The sequence below is a fragment of the Suncus etruscus genome, chromosome X, assembly GCF_024139225.1.
Source record: "Suncus etruscus isolate mSunEtr1 chromosome X, mSunEtr1.pri.cur, whole genome shotgun sequence".
In the NCBI taxonomy this organism is placed as follows: domain Eukaryota; kingdom Metazoa; phylum Chordata; class Mammalia; order Eulipotyphla; family Soricidae; genus Suncus; species Suncus etruscus.
In genome coordinates this window covers 9641122-9658500 of record NC_064868.1, presented here as the reverse complement: position 1 = coordinate 9658500, position 17379 = coordinate 9641122, and the positions used below count along the sequence as shown (strand labels likewise).

At 44.4% G+C, this 17379-nt stretch overlaps 1 protein-coding gene across 1 annotated transcript in view; it reads left to right on the top strand.

The window, feature by feature from the left end:
- The first annotated feature begins 1802 nt into the window (after nucleotides 1–1802).
- The window catches only part of TXLNG (taxilin gamma), a 54472-nt gene continuing 38895 nt past the window's right edge, over nucleotides 1803–17379 (top strand). Inside the window, exon 1 of the mRNA XM_049766797.1 lies at nucleotides 1803–1909. Within this exon, the coding sequence (XP_049622754.1) occupies nucleotides 1808–1909 (102 nt within the window). The 5' untranslated portion in view covers nucleotides 1803–1807. The remainder of the gene's footprint in view (nucleotides 1910–17379) is intronic.

Genomic DNA, 17379 nt, shown 5'->3' with positions numbered 1-17379 from the left:
CTAGGTTGGTTGCATGCAAGGTGAGAGGCCCCCCTACTGTACTATCACTCCAGCCCCAAACTTGGGCTTCTGGTATGCACTCCAGCACTTTTAAGTCATATTTCCTGCCCCTAAAATTGTTTTACATTTATCATTTTAGTACCGATTATACCATAACTAAGGTGCATTCTGACACTCAATTTTCTGGATGGATTAGAAGAAGCATTACCAATTGATTTATTTTGCATTTTGCCGGGACAATTTTTAGCCACTGCCAGAGGAGCTTGGGTACCATGTATTTCTGGAGATTGAACCAGGGATTTTCACATGCGAAACATGTGGTCCTTGCTAGGCTTTCATCTTGAAAGATGAGTTGTGGTGGATAAGCCACAGTTCTCCCAGTCCCTCCAATTCAGTAAAGGTTAGAGAATCTGAATTTTGCTTCATTTACTGCTCCAGGTTTGAAATCTCAGAGTAGAACTAAGGTGTTTTGCCTGTGAAATAAAATAATGGTGCTTTTCAAAAATGTACAACATAATTAAAATTAATAGGTAAAATTTCTTCAATATCAAACTTTACTCACAAAAGCGTTTTTTTTAATATTGACTCTAAGAGTAGCCCCTGAGCACACTAGGTGTCCCCCTTTCCCCCTAAAAAATAATATAGGATTTATACAAATTTTCCAAATAAATTATTGAAGGCAATATGTCAGCAATTTAATGATGGCCTGTGACTTTCAGAAGCTTGTTGGTTACACGGGGAGATATAGTACAGTGGGTAAGGCGCTTGCTTTGCAGGCGGACAACCCGGGTTCAATCTCAAGCACCCTTTATGGCCCCGATACCCTGAGTTACTTCAGGAGTGATTCCTCAGTTCAGGAGTAATCCCTGAACTTCGGGTGGTGGGGAGGAGGAGGAAGAGGAGGAGGAGGAGGAGTTTAGCCTTTGGAGAACTGGTTCTATTAGTTGGAAATGGGGAACCTTCCTGGAAAACTCCACTGCCCCTCCTCCAGCTCCTGTCAAGTCCAGAAAAAAAATAAATTCAGCAAACCTACTTTATTTTTTTAAACCAAATACAAAAGCTAGCTGGGGAGGGGAGGGGGGAAGCAGGATACATTCAACATGTATTGATCGCCAGCTATGTGCAAAGAACGGTAAGATCAACCCAGGCGGTTCAGCTAAGGTGACTGGCAGGCAGCCCAAAGCCCGCAGGCGCTGGGGATGGTGGGAATGGTGCAGGCGCCACTGGGGCAGGGACAGGTGTCCCAGCCTGAAACCTCACACTTTGAAAGTCTCAAATTCTGTCCTAATCTCCCCCCAAATGATTCTGTTTCCACTCGGAAGGATAGCAGCAAAAACCAAAGCACAACCAACGCTGCCCCGCTACCACTCCCTTCCAACACGGGAATGTTTCTCAACTTTTCTGCAGGCTCCAAAAGAATATCATCCGGTAGAAGAACCGCCAAGAAACTACAAGTCCCAGTAGGCTCCGTGAGAAGCCCAGCCGCTCCGCTGGGAAGGGCCATAATTCACCAATCCGGCTAGCTGTGAATCCGCGGCTTGCTGGGATTTGTAGTCTCGTCCGGAGACGCCCTGTCTGCGCAAACTCGCGCGCCCTCTGAACGCCCTTCAGTCCCGCAAAAGTCCTGCTCAGGCCTCGGTGTTCCCCACCCGCCTTACCGCTTGTCCCCTCCGGGGCCAACCTCCTCCGGTCACGTGAAGACGAGGCAGCCACGCGATTGGCTGGCTGTATTTAGGGGCGGGGCGCGAGGACCTACGAGGTTCCGTGCCCCTTGTTGGGCCGCTTGTTTGGCTGTTGCCGTCACCTCATGGCGACGCGCTTAGAGGAGGCAGCTTTGGCTAGAGGCGGCGGCACTGAGGAGGTGGTTGAGGCCGGACGGAGCGGACGGCGACGGAGTCCCCGTCAGAAGGTCAGTCTGGGGGGGGGGGGGCTCGCGTTGCAGCCGAGTTGAGGAGTGATCGGACGACCTCTGTCGGGGTCCACCTTTGGGGTACCTTTTGCCCGGGACAAACATCCGGTCCTTTTCCCTCCGGGGGTGACGACAGTGGCAGCAGGTGCGGGACAGCGGGGCTGGGAGGGACCGTGCACCAGAAGACGACCTTTGGGGGTTCGGGGTGGGCAGGAGGCGCTGTCGGGGGTTCGGGGGCACCGGGGCTCGGTGGGGGCGCGCCAGGTGTGACAGCCACGTGCGGCGAGCGCCGCGGCTCTCCGGAGTGCCAGCTGCGCTGTCTCCCCGCTTCTCGCGATCCCCGGGCTCCGATCGCGGGGCGCCGCCGTCCCGGGGCAACCCGGGGGCTCACCGGCTCGCTCTTGCAGCGCGGGACAGGTGCGCCGGGCGAGTTGCGAGGTGCGCCCGGGTGGTGCGGGGAGACTGTTGCGCAGTAAGATAAGCGCCCGGGAGCCGGGGCTGCCTCGTACCTCCTTTTCCTGGCCCCTTGGCACGAGCCAGAGGGGCTGTGTCCCCCCCCCCCCCCGCCAGCAGACCCCGGTCAGGGGGCTCGTATCCGGGCACCCCGGACTACACGTGGAGTTGGAAATGTGGAGGCGGCGCAAGATCCCGCAGTTGCCAGCAGCATCTCGGGGTAGCGGGTTGCCCCTTCTTCCTGCAGGCCCCCACCCCACCTCGCTTCCTCGAGCCCCCCCCCCCCCCCTCGCTGGCCGATTTCTCCCCTTTCTTGATCCGATGAGCGGAAATTTGATTGCCTCCCGGACTCTGGCCTTTGGTCTCAAGCCGGAGACAAACTGGAAGTTTTCCCCCCTCGCTGTAACTTTGACTCACGTCAAGGAGTTTTCAGTGTCTCCCTGGAAACGGGGGTGCTCGAGCCCTTCAGAATGGGAGAATTCCACTTGTGCCCGAGTCGGCGGGTGGAGTTCGCAAATGATTGCACAACGAGTGGGGTTCAGGGCTTCCAGCGCCGGGGAAAGGAGAAACTTCAGGGTATAAGGGGTTCGGAACTGGCCACCCCAACTCTCCTGGCGGTTGAACAGATTGGAACTTTCTGGCTTGTTGGACATCTGGCTTGATCACTCGGAGCTATTTAATATTGCTTAGTTCTGCATCTGGAAACTGGACAGATTACGACATGATCTTTTTTTTTTTTTTTTCTCTCCTGCGATTTGTGAACTTGGGAAAAGTAGAGCAAAGGTTCGGTTTACATCTGAGTGTCCAGAAGTAGCTTTGGGGCGCCTGTTTCTCTAAGGTCAGGTTTTTGTTTTTGTTTTGGTTTGGTTTTATGTCTCTGCATGAGGGTGTTATTACTTCTCAGTTACCTCTCTTTCTTTTTCTTTCTTTCTTCTTTGTACTCTGAAAGTTCCAGTACTTGCAGGAGTGAAAAAGAAGCTGTGGGCCCGATGTTCCCCAGGGAGTCCACAGTCACTTTGGACATTTCACTTACTCCCCAAGAGTGGGGAGCCAATCTCGGGCTTTGATTTCCTACGTCCCCCAGGGGAGGACTCAGATAAAACGCCTGTGCTATTGAGGACATAAGTTCCCTTTTATGCCACTGGGATATGGGCAAAAACCGTGAATTAGGAACTGAGCTTGAATCAGCCAGCACTTTACCCTGCTGAGATAAGACGTAATGAGTTGGGCCCCTGCACTCTCTCCGAACTGCGCTTAACAGCTGTACCTGGCTTAACAGCTGTACCCTGTGTAGCCCTATGCGGGGCTGACTGCGTTTGCTAACATCAGGTTGCTTTCTTCTTTACTCAGGCTTTTCCTTGTCCTTTTTATCCTTTGGGTTTCCAATTGCCATGGAATTGAAATCCGTGCTGAAGTATTCGTTTCTGAATTTATATTTGAAAAATAATAATCAAATGTCTCCGGGGTCTGCCAATAATTGCTTTCATCGCCATAGATAGACCCTTGCTTTTTTGATTTCCTCCTGGTTTTTGACTTGAAAAAAAAAATTTCCCCCCAATTTCTAATTTAACCTTTGTCCTATTTTTCAGGAAGCAGAAATGTTTGAGTTGTTTTGAAAATACTGAAGGAATTAAAGGAAAAGTGCCCATTTTGTCATTTGGTAACATGATGGAACTTCAAATGAGAAAATTGGAAATGTGCCTTTATTTGGTTCCTGGTTGTTTTAACCATTTCCTTAGTCACTCTTGACCTACTACTCAATTAATTGTGGCATTGTTTCATAACTATATTTAACCGGTCTTCTGAGGTCATTTTATTCTTCTAAAATGCACATTTGTTAGCTTTATGTTTTGTTTATTTGTTACAGAATTTTATTTTATTTTGTTTTTTGGGGGGCCACACCTGGTGGTGCTCAGAGATTACTCTTACTCTGTGCTCAGGTTCAGTACTGGTGGGGCTTGGGTGACCACATGGTCTACTAGGGATCAAACCCAGGTCAGCCACAAGCAAAACCATCACCTTCCCCATGTACTCTCTTCAATCCCTTGTTACAGTATGTTGAATAGTCTAAAATTGTGCTCTTTAATGTGCTTGCCATTAGCCATATGGGGCCATTTAAATGTTCATTAAATGAGAAACAATAGCAGTGTATTCCTCAGCTGCTTTTGAATATTTAGTAGCCAGTGTGACCATTGACTACTCTCTTTAGAGCAAAACTTGAATATTTTCATCATTGTCTAAAATTCTGCTGGACAGTATCTAAAATGATGGGATATGCATTATCAAGTACCGTATTACATGCATTGTTTTTTAGAACATCTGGTACATTCACATTACTTCCTACATCTCCAGGTAGAAGTTATTTTACATGGTTGATTTTTCGAAATTTGCTAGGTCTTTTTCTTTTCTTTTTTTTTTTTTTTTGATCAATTGTAGATTTTATGTTTTGTTTTATTTTATTTTATTTTATTTTATTTTATTTTATTTTTTTGGTTTTTGGGTCACACCCGGTGGCGCTCAGGGGTTACTCCTGGCAGGCATGGGGGACCATATGGGATGCCAGGAATCGAAACACCATCTGGGATCAGGTACATGCAAGGCAAACACCCTACCTCTGCTATCTCTCTAACCCCGCAATTGTAGGTATTAAAAAAGGTATATCGGGCCTAGAGAGATCTTAGAATCTTAGAGCTGATAAAGTGACTGACTTTCACGGGACCTATGGAGGTTCAATCCCCAGCACCACATACAGTTCCTAAAGCACTACTATGAGTGATTCCCAGAGCTTAGAGCCAGGAGTAAGCACTGAGCACTGCTGGGTGTGGCCCATATCATCCTTCCCAGAGCCCCCTAAAAAGTCAAACAATAACGAAAATCAAATATAAATTATAGAGCTTCCCAACTCATAGATAAAATATCCCACCCACGTATAGAATTTCCCCACCCATACCCCAGCCAGTGTTACTTACATCTTGCATTACTGTGTGTTAAATTTTCTTACAGTAAACAGTTTATTACAGTACTGATTTTTTTGTTTGTTTATTTTGTTTGTTTTTGGATCATATCTGGTGGTTGCTCTGTGCTCAGAGTTTACTCTTGGTAGTGCTCAAAGGACCATATGTGGTGCTGAGGATTTGAAGTGGGGTTGACTGCATGCAAGGCAAGTGTCTTAACCCTTGCACTTTATTTTATTTTATTTTTTTTGGTTTTGGGGTCACACCCAGCAGTGCTCCGGGGTTACTCCTGGCTCTACGTTCAGAAATTGTTTCTGGCAGGCTCGGGGGACTATATGGGATGCCGGAATTCGAACCACCATCCTTCTGCATGCAAGGCAAACACCCTACCTCCATGCCATCTCCAGCCCAATTCTTGCTTTTGTATGCTCTGATGTTTGACAAATACATAATGACCTATACTATCAAATATAGCAGTATGCAGAATAATTTTATTGCCCTAAAAATCCCTGATTCTGCTTTTATTCCCTCAAACCACTGGCAGTCACTCACCTTTTATTAGTGCCTTCACCTGTCTTCCTAATTTTAGGTGGGTTTTTGGGAGGGGATCCACACCTGGCAGCACTCAGGGGGTACTCCTGGCTCTGCATTCAGAACGTTCTTTGCAGGCTCAGGGACCATATGGTATGCCAGAAATTGAACCAGGGTCTGTCCAGGTTTGGCTGCAAGCAAGGCAAACACTCTACCACTGTGCTATTGCTCTGGCCCCCATAATTTTAGTTTTTCTAGAATGTCTAAGATTGATGTTTTGCATGTGTGTGTACTCTGCAACTGAGCTATATTTCTAGCCCTTTATTTAAATACTTTGTTCTTGTTTTCAGGCTATACCCGACTGTGCTCAGGATTTTCTCCTGGCACAGCTCAGGGCACATATGTGGTGCCAGGAATTAAACTTAGGTTGAGTGCATACAAGCAAGCACCGTACGAACTCTAATGTCTCTGGCTCCCTTTAAATTTTTTTTTTTGGTTTGGCAGCACTCAGGGTTACCCCAGCTCTACGCTCAGAAATTGCTCCCGGCAGTCTCGGGGGGCCATCTAGGATGCCAGGAATTGAACCTGGGACCATCCAGGGTTGGCCATGTGCAAGGCAAATGCCCTACCGCTGTGCTATCGCTCCAGCTCTTTCCTCTAAATATTTTAGAACTGATTTTGCTTTGGTTGCCATAGCTGGAGTGGCTCGAGGCTTCCTCCTGCTGCCTTTGTGCTTGTGGGTAACTCCTGGAGGTGATTAGGGGACCAGGTACTACCAGGCATTGAACCTACAGTCTTCTGCAGGTAAAGCATGTGTTCAACCCATTGACCTATTTCTCTGGTCCTCTGATTTTTTTGAAATCTAGAATTTTTCTTGAAAGTGTTTAAAGTGATTTAATGAGAAATAGTTACTTTTTGCTCTTTTTTTTTAAAGTCACCATGAAGTCATGCTTGAGGTTTCAACACTAATTCCTTCACTTATTTATTGGGTTTATGTTGCAAATCAGCCCCTGATGAGGTTGACTGATGGAGGGATGGAGGATGAGGCCTTTCTCCTCCAGCTCGGACCACGCCTCTGTTACCCTGTTCAGCCAGCAGTTCTGAGGTGAATGCAGCAGGAAGAAAGCCAGCAGGCAGTCAGGCTTCCGAAGAAAACAGCTCTTTATTCCTTGAAGAGGCCAAAGCCAAAAGGCCTAAGAATAGGCCCCAGGATAAAAGCCCCTCACCTTCCACAGACCCTTGCTTTTATGCCCCAGAATCAGGTACCACCATAGGGTGGGAGCAGAATGCCAGGTCACACCCTAGGGTAGGGCACAATCACCAATCAGGGTAGGGTCAGTAACATAATAATCCCATAAAAATGTTTACATACACAACAGGTTTAATTTTAAGACTGTAAGGCTGATGGCCTGCTCCTAGCTCTTCTTCACTCAAGCAGTGTGATCTCTGATGGTGCTTGGGGGATTGGCTTGTGTCTGGGATTGAATGAGGGTCAGCTGTGTGAAAAGATTAATTCCTGTACTAGCTCTCAGGCACCTAAATTCATTTTGACTGAAACTAGGAGCCTGACTCTGGTCGAGCTCTTGCTTTGCATGTGAGTTCCTGGGTTTGATCACTGGCACCATATACACACCAGGTGTGTATACATACATGTCTATGAACATATATATATATATTCATACATATGTAGAACCAAGTGAAAATGAGCAGTATCTGTGGATTTTTGTTTTTGGACCACACTTGCTCTGTGCTCCTGGGTGATGGTGGGGAAGGCAGCCAGCATACAAGACATGGGTCCCACCACTTTGCCTTTTCCCAATACCTTCATTTACATCACCCAGTTAAGTTTTTGCGGTGTGTTTGCACATACTTGCACAACTCATTCGGCATCACGCAGATGAAGTGAGGAAGGCCAGGCAGCTGTCACTGTACTCATTTACAGATGGCAAATTACTTAAGGCCAAGGGCTTTGCCCCAGGGATGAAGCTGAGTCTGGAGCCCAGTTCCCTTTCATGTGCACCACAGTAATAAGTAGTGTAGTAAATGGGTATACGCAATCTGCATGTTGGAGTCAAGACTCTTGGCACTCGGCCACTCTGTCACTAAGCAACCTCAGGCAAGGTTCTCAGCCTCAGTTGTGTCATCTGTGAAGGGGGAATATGATGCACACACCTGTCACCTGGGGTTGGGGCCACAGGGGACTTGGCTTGGGTTTGGAACCACTACCAGGTATGTGGTATTTTACGATGGAGAGAACATGTATGAGAGACATCCATTTCTTTGGATTTTAGGGTGCTCTCAATTTTGGCAATCCTTTGTATTCCCTTTTCCTCCTGAATCTCTGTGATTACCTTAATGAAAAGGTAGGTCAGGATGAGGTAAGAATAGGGAGGCAGGGTGAACCCATTTCATTGTCTAATTTTTCTCCCAATTTACTAGCAAGAAGTAAATTCTTTGTTGTACTACATTGTTGAACTACATTGGGAGAGTGTCTATTTCACTTTCTGGGTGCCCGGAGATCCCCAACACCAAAAAGGAAAAATAAGAACCCAATTATTGTCATTTAATTGTGTCACCAGTTTTGAAAAAACTTTATTTTTATAGAGGAGGGGAACCAAATAGGAAAAATAGGTCAGATAGAACTCATTCCTCTAATATAACAACAGGGTTTCAGTCATAATAAGCCACACTGTAAAACTATATTACTCAAATATGTTTTATGTATTAGTATATCATTTCTTTTCTCTGTTTTGTTTTTGTTTTGGACATTATCCAGTAGTGCTCAGGGGTCACACCCAGGGGTGCTTGGAGATCCCATATTGCCGTGCTAGGGATTGAACCAGGGTCAACGATGTGTAAGGCAAGCACTTTAATGCTTTAATCGTCTCTCATGAAAACTCTCTCTGGCCCTAGTACATGTCAAATCTGCTTAGCTTTTGTAGGATCCTCTACAGAAGAATCCTTTATAATAGGTTTCTTTTCAATAAGTATACTGTTCAGATTTCACATTTTCCAGACAGTTGCATTTCATAGCGGGAAAAGTGAGTTTATTGTTTGCTGCACTGTATTAAACACTTCAAATGTTCTTACATTGCAATTTATCTTTGCAATAGGTGGCAGGTATGCATGGACAAGGCATTTAAGGCTCAGTAAGAAAACAAAACAAATAAAATTAGTATCAATAGCATAGCTCAGAGTTAGGAAGTTGGGTTTGCTTTAGTCTTGTAATAGTGTAGTTGTGCAGTGGCTGGATAGCTTTTGCTTACCAAGAAATCCCTTTGCCAGGCTGGAGAGATGCTAATAGGCCAAGGGTGTTCTTTACATGTAGGAGGCCTGGATTTGATCCCCAGCTACACATAGGTTCCCAAATACTGCCAGGACTGGCCCTACCTCTCAGCTGGGAGTGCTACTGGAGTGCTACTACTGCTCAGAAAATAATAGAAAATAATAATAGAATCAGAAATCCCTGTACCATTTCTTCCCCTTCCTACTCCTTTATCCGCAAAGTCCTTTCTGTTTGATCTAACATGATTATTAGTATCTTTTAGTGATATAATAAATGCAAGCATAGTGAATGTGACCATATTTTAAAGTGAATAAAGGACCAGAACAATAGTACAGTACAATGAAGGCGCTAGCCTTGCATGTGTCCAACTTGGGTCTGTCCCCCAAGTCCTACCTGGAGTGATCCCTGAGTGCAGAGCCAGGTGTAAGTCTTGAACACAGTTATGTGTGCCCCCTCCAAAGATGCACAAAAATAAAGTGTGTAAAGTAGCATACAATCTTAATATGTTATCTACCAACATGAAAATCAGCCATTGCTAGAATTTTCCAAAGTGGTGCATTTCTAGGGGCCAAAGAGATAGCATAGCAGTAGAGCAATTTGTCTTACATGCAGCCGACCTGGAAGGGACTCGGTTTGATTCCCAGCATCCCATATGGTCCCCCAGCCTGCCAGGGGCGATTTCTGAGTGCAGAGCCAGGAGTGACTCCTGAGCACTTCTGGGTGTGGCCCAGAAACCAATAAAGTGTTGTTTAAAAAAAACCAAAGTGGAACATTTCTAGAAGAGGATAGTAGTAGATCAAGTAACTTTGTTTTGCAGGTAGTGGGATGTGGGATGCTCTTGGCTGTGCTCAGGTAACCATCTGTAGTACCAGGGGTCCAGCCAGGTCAGTAGGTGCAAGGTTAGCATCACCTGCTGGACTCTCTTTGGCTCAGCTCAGACAACCTTTTAGGAGTGCATTGAGAGTCTGTGTTTATAATTCAGTTTATTTGCTAGATGAAATTCTCTTGGCATTTATAACTACTTAAACTTGATTACTTCAAGGAAAAGATGTATAAAATGACTAGCATTGTCCTCCTATGCTGTCAAAGTAATTTAATATTATTAGCATGTATTACTCAGGTGTTGATTTGCTTTCTGTGTTAACATTTTCAAAATGACCTTCATTATTTCCCACTTCTGTAGTCTGCTGCAAATTAGAGTGTTCCTTGGATACTCTGAGTTTCCTTCTTTGGCTGTTCTCCTGAAGGTCAAAGTAGAATGGGTTTACAAAGAAGAAGTGTCGGGAGCTTAGGATTAGAAGCACCTTCTGTTAAGGGCCTTTCGAACAGAGGAGAAGAAAGTAAGAATATATGCATTTTTCGGGGCCGGGCGGTGGCGCTAAAGGTAAGGTGCCTGCCTTCCCTGCGCTAGCCTCGGACGGACCGCGGTTCGATCCCCCGGTGTCCCATATGGTCCCCCAAGCCAGGAGCAACTTCTGAGCACATAGCCAGGAGTAACCCCTGAGCATTACCGGGTGTGGCCCAAAAATAAAAAAATAAAAAAAAATAAAAAAAAAAGAATATATGCATTTTTCATCATTTGCAAATGTGCCCTTGTTCTACACTGATTAGCAGTCATGCTCCATGCCAGAAATTTCTATTAATGTAGCTAATCTTAACAATCCGTGTGATACCTACCACACACTCCAGTTTCTGGAGAAGACAGCTGAGGTTGACCACCTACATCCTCAGAGACTCCAGATAGAATAGCCAAGTGGTACAGTCTAAGATTAGACACATTTCTTTTCTGTAAAATAGTTAAAATTTTCATGGTGGCTCCAAAGCCTTGCACACACAAAACATTCATCCACTCCACCGCTGCTGAGCCCAGCTTCCACCTCAGAACTTAGTCCTTGAGGATGGGAAATAAAAGCATGCTTCTGGTTACATGTGAGTAAAACTAGGTGGTCAGGAAAATGGATCACGTTTTTGCTGTTAGAGCAAATTTGGCAAGGCTTGTGTGCTTAGGGGGTACCAAAAGCTACTGAAATCCAGGGACCAGCAGAGTTTGGAGCTTTATAGATTTAGTATCTTTAGCTTGATTAACTTAGGTTGATGTTAACATGATTGGTAGTGTGCTGGCTGTGACTACCTTGAAAGCACTTCCAAATGTAACTTGGAGAAGTTGAAAGTTGACGTTAGAGCAGTACCCCCTTTTAACCTCTCAGAGTTCTCAATGCCGCCATGTTAACCCTAGAGTTGAAGTGGTCTAAGTAAGTAGGACAAGTCCAAAGAGAAGGTTTGATGTTTAAAATCCACATTCTGATTGGTCCTTGTGAGATGACAAAGGATGACTTCATACAATTGGGACAGAGGTGTCCCATTTAAGTAATCCATAAAAGTCAAGAATGATTTTACATTTTAGGAGTCTGTGACTTCAAGATGACCCAGGGAACTCCCTGACTCTTAACAAACTAGGTCAGGCCCAAGGGCATTTCACTGGTTTGGGCCATTAAGGATCTGTGGGTTGACTCATTCTTCTGCTATCTGGATACATGTGTAGGATAATACAGGGATTTTTATGATTGCACATAATCACTGAATTATAATTTGAGAGCCCAAACTGATTTTTGCCACCGCTGGTAATCGAACTGGGATCAACTTTGTGCAAGGCAAGCACCTTACCTGCTGAACTGTCACTTGGGCCCTGTCCTTAATTATTTGCTCAGAAAATGACCTGGTATTGTAAAAGTTCCTAATGACTGTAAAATAAGTCTCTCTCAGAATTAGTGCTGGGAACAATTATGATGTCCCCTATCTTGTAGATCTGGAATTTGGCTGCCAGCAAAGGGACCAGAGAGAGTGAGTGGCTGTATATTGGAGGCCAGGTTCTCTCTCTAATCTCCACACAGTCCCCTGAGCTCCAAGTCAGAAGAACCGCTGAGCACCACCAAGTATATGTTCCCCCAATCAGTTTGAGAGAAAAGGAAATGGCCATTCCATGGAAATGATCACCCACCTGTTTGAGTAACTCTCCTGAAGAAACCAGTCCTGATGTGCCATATACAATGGGAAGGAGACTGATTGCACATGGTTGTGGATAACCGTAGGGTCACTGGGATTATTGGGGGAGAGGGGCATCAGAAGCTACCTATCATACATAAACTTCAGTCATGCTTCTGAGTTAAAAAGGATGACTTTCTGAAATAAAGGTCAGTGGGAAGAAAGGCGTGACTTTATGGTTTTTTGGTTTTGTTTTGTTTTTTTTTTGCAGATTTCTGTATGATCAGAAAACGTGGGCAAGACCTGATCAGAACAGGATATACTTTTTGCTTTTCTTTGGTTTGGAAGGCATGCCTCAGGGCTCATTCCTGGCAGTATTTATGGGGACTACATGTGCTGAGGACTTAGCCCTGGTACTAGCTCCCAGGCTTTTTAGATGACTTAAGTTTTAGATTTCATTCTGCTTTTATTTAATTGATGATAGAATTATATTTTAGTTGAAATGCAAACATAGTCTAGCCTCACAGATAAAGATAATTGAAACAGTGAGGAATATTTTTACCATTTTTTAGGTAATCATAGTAAATCTTTGTTACTGCATCAAAATTATCATACTTGACATATGTCAAAATTGTTCTATTGCTGTACTTGAAGGTTGGTTGCTGTGTGGGGTCTGAAACCCACTCTTTCAGTACTTTATGTCAAAAAAGCTATTGGTCTGTCTTGCATTTGTTTTGAAGATTTGTTTTAGGGCCACATCCAATAGAGCTCTGGGCTACTCTCTTCTTGGGACTAAAGGTGCTAGGGATTGAACTGGAATCTCACAGCAGGCACACCAGGCCCTTAAGTGATCTCTTGTCTTGTCTTGCACTTTGGCTGTTTTTCCCATTCCTCATTTTATAACATCATCCATTAGGTATTTATTTGGAAAATAATTGGTTTACCTAATTGTGTTATTTTCCAAATGCTGATACATTTTGGTGTTTTGTTTTGTTTGTTTGGAGGAAAGGGCCAACCCACTCAGGGTTTACTCCTGGCTCAGAACTTAGGAATTACTCCTTGTGGTGCTTAGGTAGGGGGCCACATGGGATACCCCAGATTGAACCTAGGCAAGGCAAATGCCCTCTCTGCTATACTAATGCTCCACTCCACATTTTGTTTTCAAAACCTGTATTTCTAGAGTATCACCAAGTTTCTCTTCCTAGAAGTCTTGGTTTATTTTTCTCCTGTTGTACCATACACTGAGTCCAGGGTCTCACACATGCTCTATTTCCTGACTTCCAGGAAACTCTTCAGTATTGAGAAGCTGTCAAGCTTATGGTTGCAGATAAGTTGAGGACTTTCTCAATTTTGCCTAAAAACACAAATGAAGAGGCTGGAGTGATAGAGCAGCGGTACTGCATTTGCCTTGCAGGCGGCTGACCCTTGGTTCGATCTCAGGCATCCCATCTGGTCCCCCAAGCCAGGAGTGATTTCTGAGCATCTAGCCAGGAGTAACCCCTGAGTGTCACCGGGTGTGGCCCAAAAACAAAAAAGAATCCACAAATGAAATCACTGGCAATAATATACCAGTTGCTTTAGTTTAGAGAAAGCATCTGGCCGATAATCCAAGTCTGGCGGTAGTTGATCAATTGCTTGCAAGGTTCACATCCTACCTGTTATACTATTGCTCTGGCTCGTTATTTTTTTTTAAATTGTTCTTTTGGGGCCAGAGAGATAGCATGAAGGTAGGGCATTTGCTTACATGCAGAAGGACGGTGGTTCGAATCCTAGCATCCCATATGGTCCCCCGAGCCTGCCAGGAATGATTTCTCAGCAGAAACCAAAAAAAAAAATTTGTTCTTTTGGCAAAGATGGCAACTAAAAAGATAGTGTTTTTTATTTTTTTTGTTTTTGGGTCACACCCGGCAGCACTCATGGGTTACTCCTGGCTCTATGCTCAGAAATCACTCCTGGCAGGCTCGTGGGACCATATGGGATGCTGGGATTCGAACCACCGACCTTCTGCATGCAAGGCAAACACACTGCCTCCATGCTATCTCTCCAGCCCCAGGAAGTTTTGTTTTGTTTGATTTTGGTTTTGGTTTTTGGGTCACACCTGGCAGTGCTCAGGAGTTACTCCTGGCTCTACACGCAGAGATCGCTCCTGGCAGGCTCAGGGGACCATATGGGATGCCAGGATTTGAACCATTGTCCTTCTGCATGCAAGGCAAACACCTTACCTCCATGCTATCTCTCTGCCCCCCCCAAAGATAGTGTCTTACTTTGATTTGGATTTTAACTTGTATTTCTCCTTTTTTTTCATTTGTTTGTTTTTGTTGTTGTAGTTGTTTTTGTTTTGGAGCCATACCCAGTGGTGCACAGGGCTTTACTCCTGGCTTTGTGCTCAGAAATGGCTCCTGGCAGGCTCAGGGAACCATATGGGATGCTGGAGATTGAACCCAGGTTTATCCCAGATTATCCGCGTGCAAGGCAAATGCCCTACCGATATGCTGTCACTCTGGCTCCACTCGGATTTCTCTTAATTAGGAAGTTGAATATATATTGGCCTTTTTTCAGGGGGCTAGGGCTACTCCAAGAGGTGCTTTGGAGTTACTCTGGGCTTGCTACTCCATTTTTGCTGTGGTGATGTTTAGGGGCCCACACACAGTCTGAGGCCCAAGCCTTGTCCTGAATGAGAAGCTCACACCCACTGTGTCACTCTGAACCCTGTACAGTGGACTTTTTAGTCTCTGACTCTCATTTGATTGCTCGCAAAACCTTGAACATTTGATCTATCATTCGTTTATGTGTGTTTTTGATTTGGAGGCCATACCCCATGGTGCTGAGGGGTTACTTCTGACTCTGTGCTCAGGGGTCATTTATGGCCGTGCTTGTGGGAACATCTACAGTGTTGGGTGTTAAACCTGGGTCAATTATGTGCAAAGCAAGCCCCTTATCTGCTGTATTCTCTCCAGTCCTTTCTAATGCCTTTAGAAATGTGGCCTGAAGTTTTCTTGTCTTAGGGACGCTGGAAATTGGGAGCCAGTGCTTGTGATGCTCTACCCAAGGGCCCGGTGACTCAGTGCTAGACCTGAGGGTACAGAGTTGTTCTTGGCTCATTTGTGCTATGGGACCACTAAGGTCCTGTGCATGGAAGGCATGTACCCCACTGAGTCACCTCCCTGACTTGGGCTTGCAAGGTTTTTTTGTTATTGTTTTTTAAGTAAGACCTACTGGTACTTTGGGATCATTCTTCATGGTATTCGTGCAGCTGGAAATTTTCATTGTGCATGTTCTGGTTGTGCTCAGGGCTTACTCCTTGCTCTGCACTTAAGGATCATTTCTAGCAGGCCTCTGGGAACCTTATTTGATGCCAGAGATCCAACCCAGTCAGCTGTGTATAAGGTGCTTTACCCACTCTTCTGGCTCTCAGACCCCTTGACAACATCCTTTTGACTATTTATTATAAAATTTTAATAGAAAACTTATGTGTGTACCTTAGCAGCCCATTTTCAAGTGTAGCAGTATTTAATTAGGACGTCTCAGCAAAGAATTGCGTGCCTGGAATAAAATTTAGTTTCTGGAGCTGTAAAGATAACTCAATGAACTGAGTGCATGCTTTGCATGAGTGTGACCTGGGTTCAATTGTTGTAGCTCATGGTTCTGAGTGGCTCTAAAATCAGAGAGAAAAAAATTAAGATCCTACTTTGGGGGGGGGGGGTAAAAAAAAAAAGTTCCTACCTTTGGGAGTTGATATTTTAAGATACTAATAATTTATAGCATATTATAGAGACAGGTATACCAGGATTTAATTATATACTGGTGCATAGTAATATATCATTTATCTGTTAAAAATATAACCCTTTCATTTCATCTTATCCTTTGTTCTAATACCACAAAATCGACTACTATTTAATCAAGTTATATAATATATATGTTAAAGACTAATCCAAAATTGTTAAAACAGAACTTTGAATTATTGGTCAACAGCAGTGTTGAAAACATGCTATCCAAAATAATTAGTCGAATGATTAAAATAACCTTAGTATATATAAACTTAAAAATTATTTATTTGGTTCTTGGGCCACACCCAGCAGTGCTTAGAATTTACTCTTGGCTCTGTGCTCAGGAATCACTCCTGTAGGGATGGGATGCAGAGAACAACATGGGTCAGCTGCAGACAAAGCAAGCACCCTACCCATTCTACTCGTTCTCCAGCTCCATTATATAATCTATTTTAGCAGATAATTCATTTTCTAAGCACATGATAATAAAAATTTTCTTATCAAATCTTTTAGTAGGAAATATAAAAGCTCCTCAAAATACTCGAAATGCTTGAGAAGGGATCAAACCCAGGTTGGCTGAGTGAGCAAAGCAATTGCCCTCCCTGCTGTAGCCCAGGGTTTTTAGAGATAACTTAATTTTTCATAAAACATTACCTTAAATCATCCTAAAAATCACTTAAAGATAACCCTAAATTAGTTTTCTTCTTCAAGAGTCAATCACTATCACAAATAAACATTTTAAAACTGTTCCTCAGTGTTTTCCTAAGTTCATACAAGCATCTCAGAAGCTTGACTTTGACCTTTTCTTTTCCAAGGCTGACGGATGGTGTGAGGAGGTGGTGCTGTAATTGAGCAGGGCTCTTGAATTTGGAAGATCTGATTTTGAGTTTTGCTGGCCCTTTTTTTCTGATTTCAGTGTGGTTTTGAACAAGTTGCTTCATGCCTGGCACTATCTCATTTTTTCTTATCTGGGAACAGTAAGACACACCTTTCAAAGGAAGTTGGGGAAGGTTAAATGGGGTAATGTGGCTTGTAGGTTCTAAAGCCATCTTACTAAGTTCCTTTACCTATTTGCTAAGTTTCTTAGACTCTTATTTTTTTGTTTGTTTGTTTGTTTGTTTGTTTTTGGACCACACCTGGCGGCTTTCAGGAGTTACTTCTGGCTCTGCACTCAGAATTCGTTCTTGGCAGGCTTGGGGACTATATGGGATGCCGGGGATCGAACCTAGGTCTGTCCCGGGTTTGTCCCAGGTTGGCCATGTACAAGGCAAACACACTTTTGCTGTGCTATCTCTCTGGCCCCCGAGAGTCATATTTTTTATTTTATTTATTTTTTGGGGGGGGGCTATTTTCAGTGGTGCTCAGGGTTTACTCTGCACTCAGGAATCACACCTGGCTGGCTTGAGGGACCATATGGGATGCTGGGGATCAAACTTGGGCCAACTCTGTGCAAGACAAGTGCCCTCCATGCTGTACTGTCTCACACACACATACACA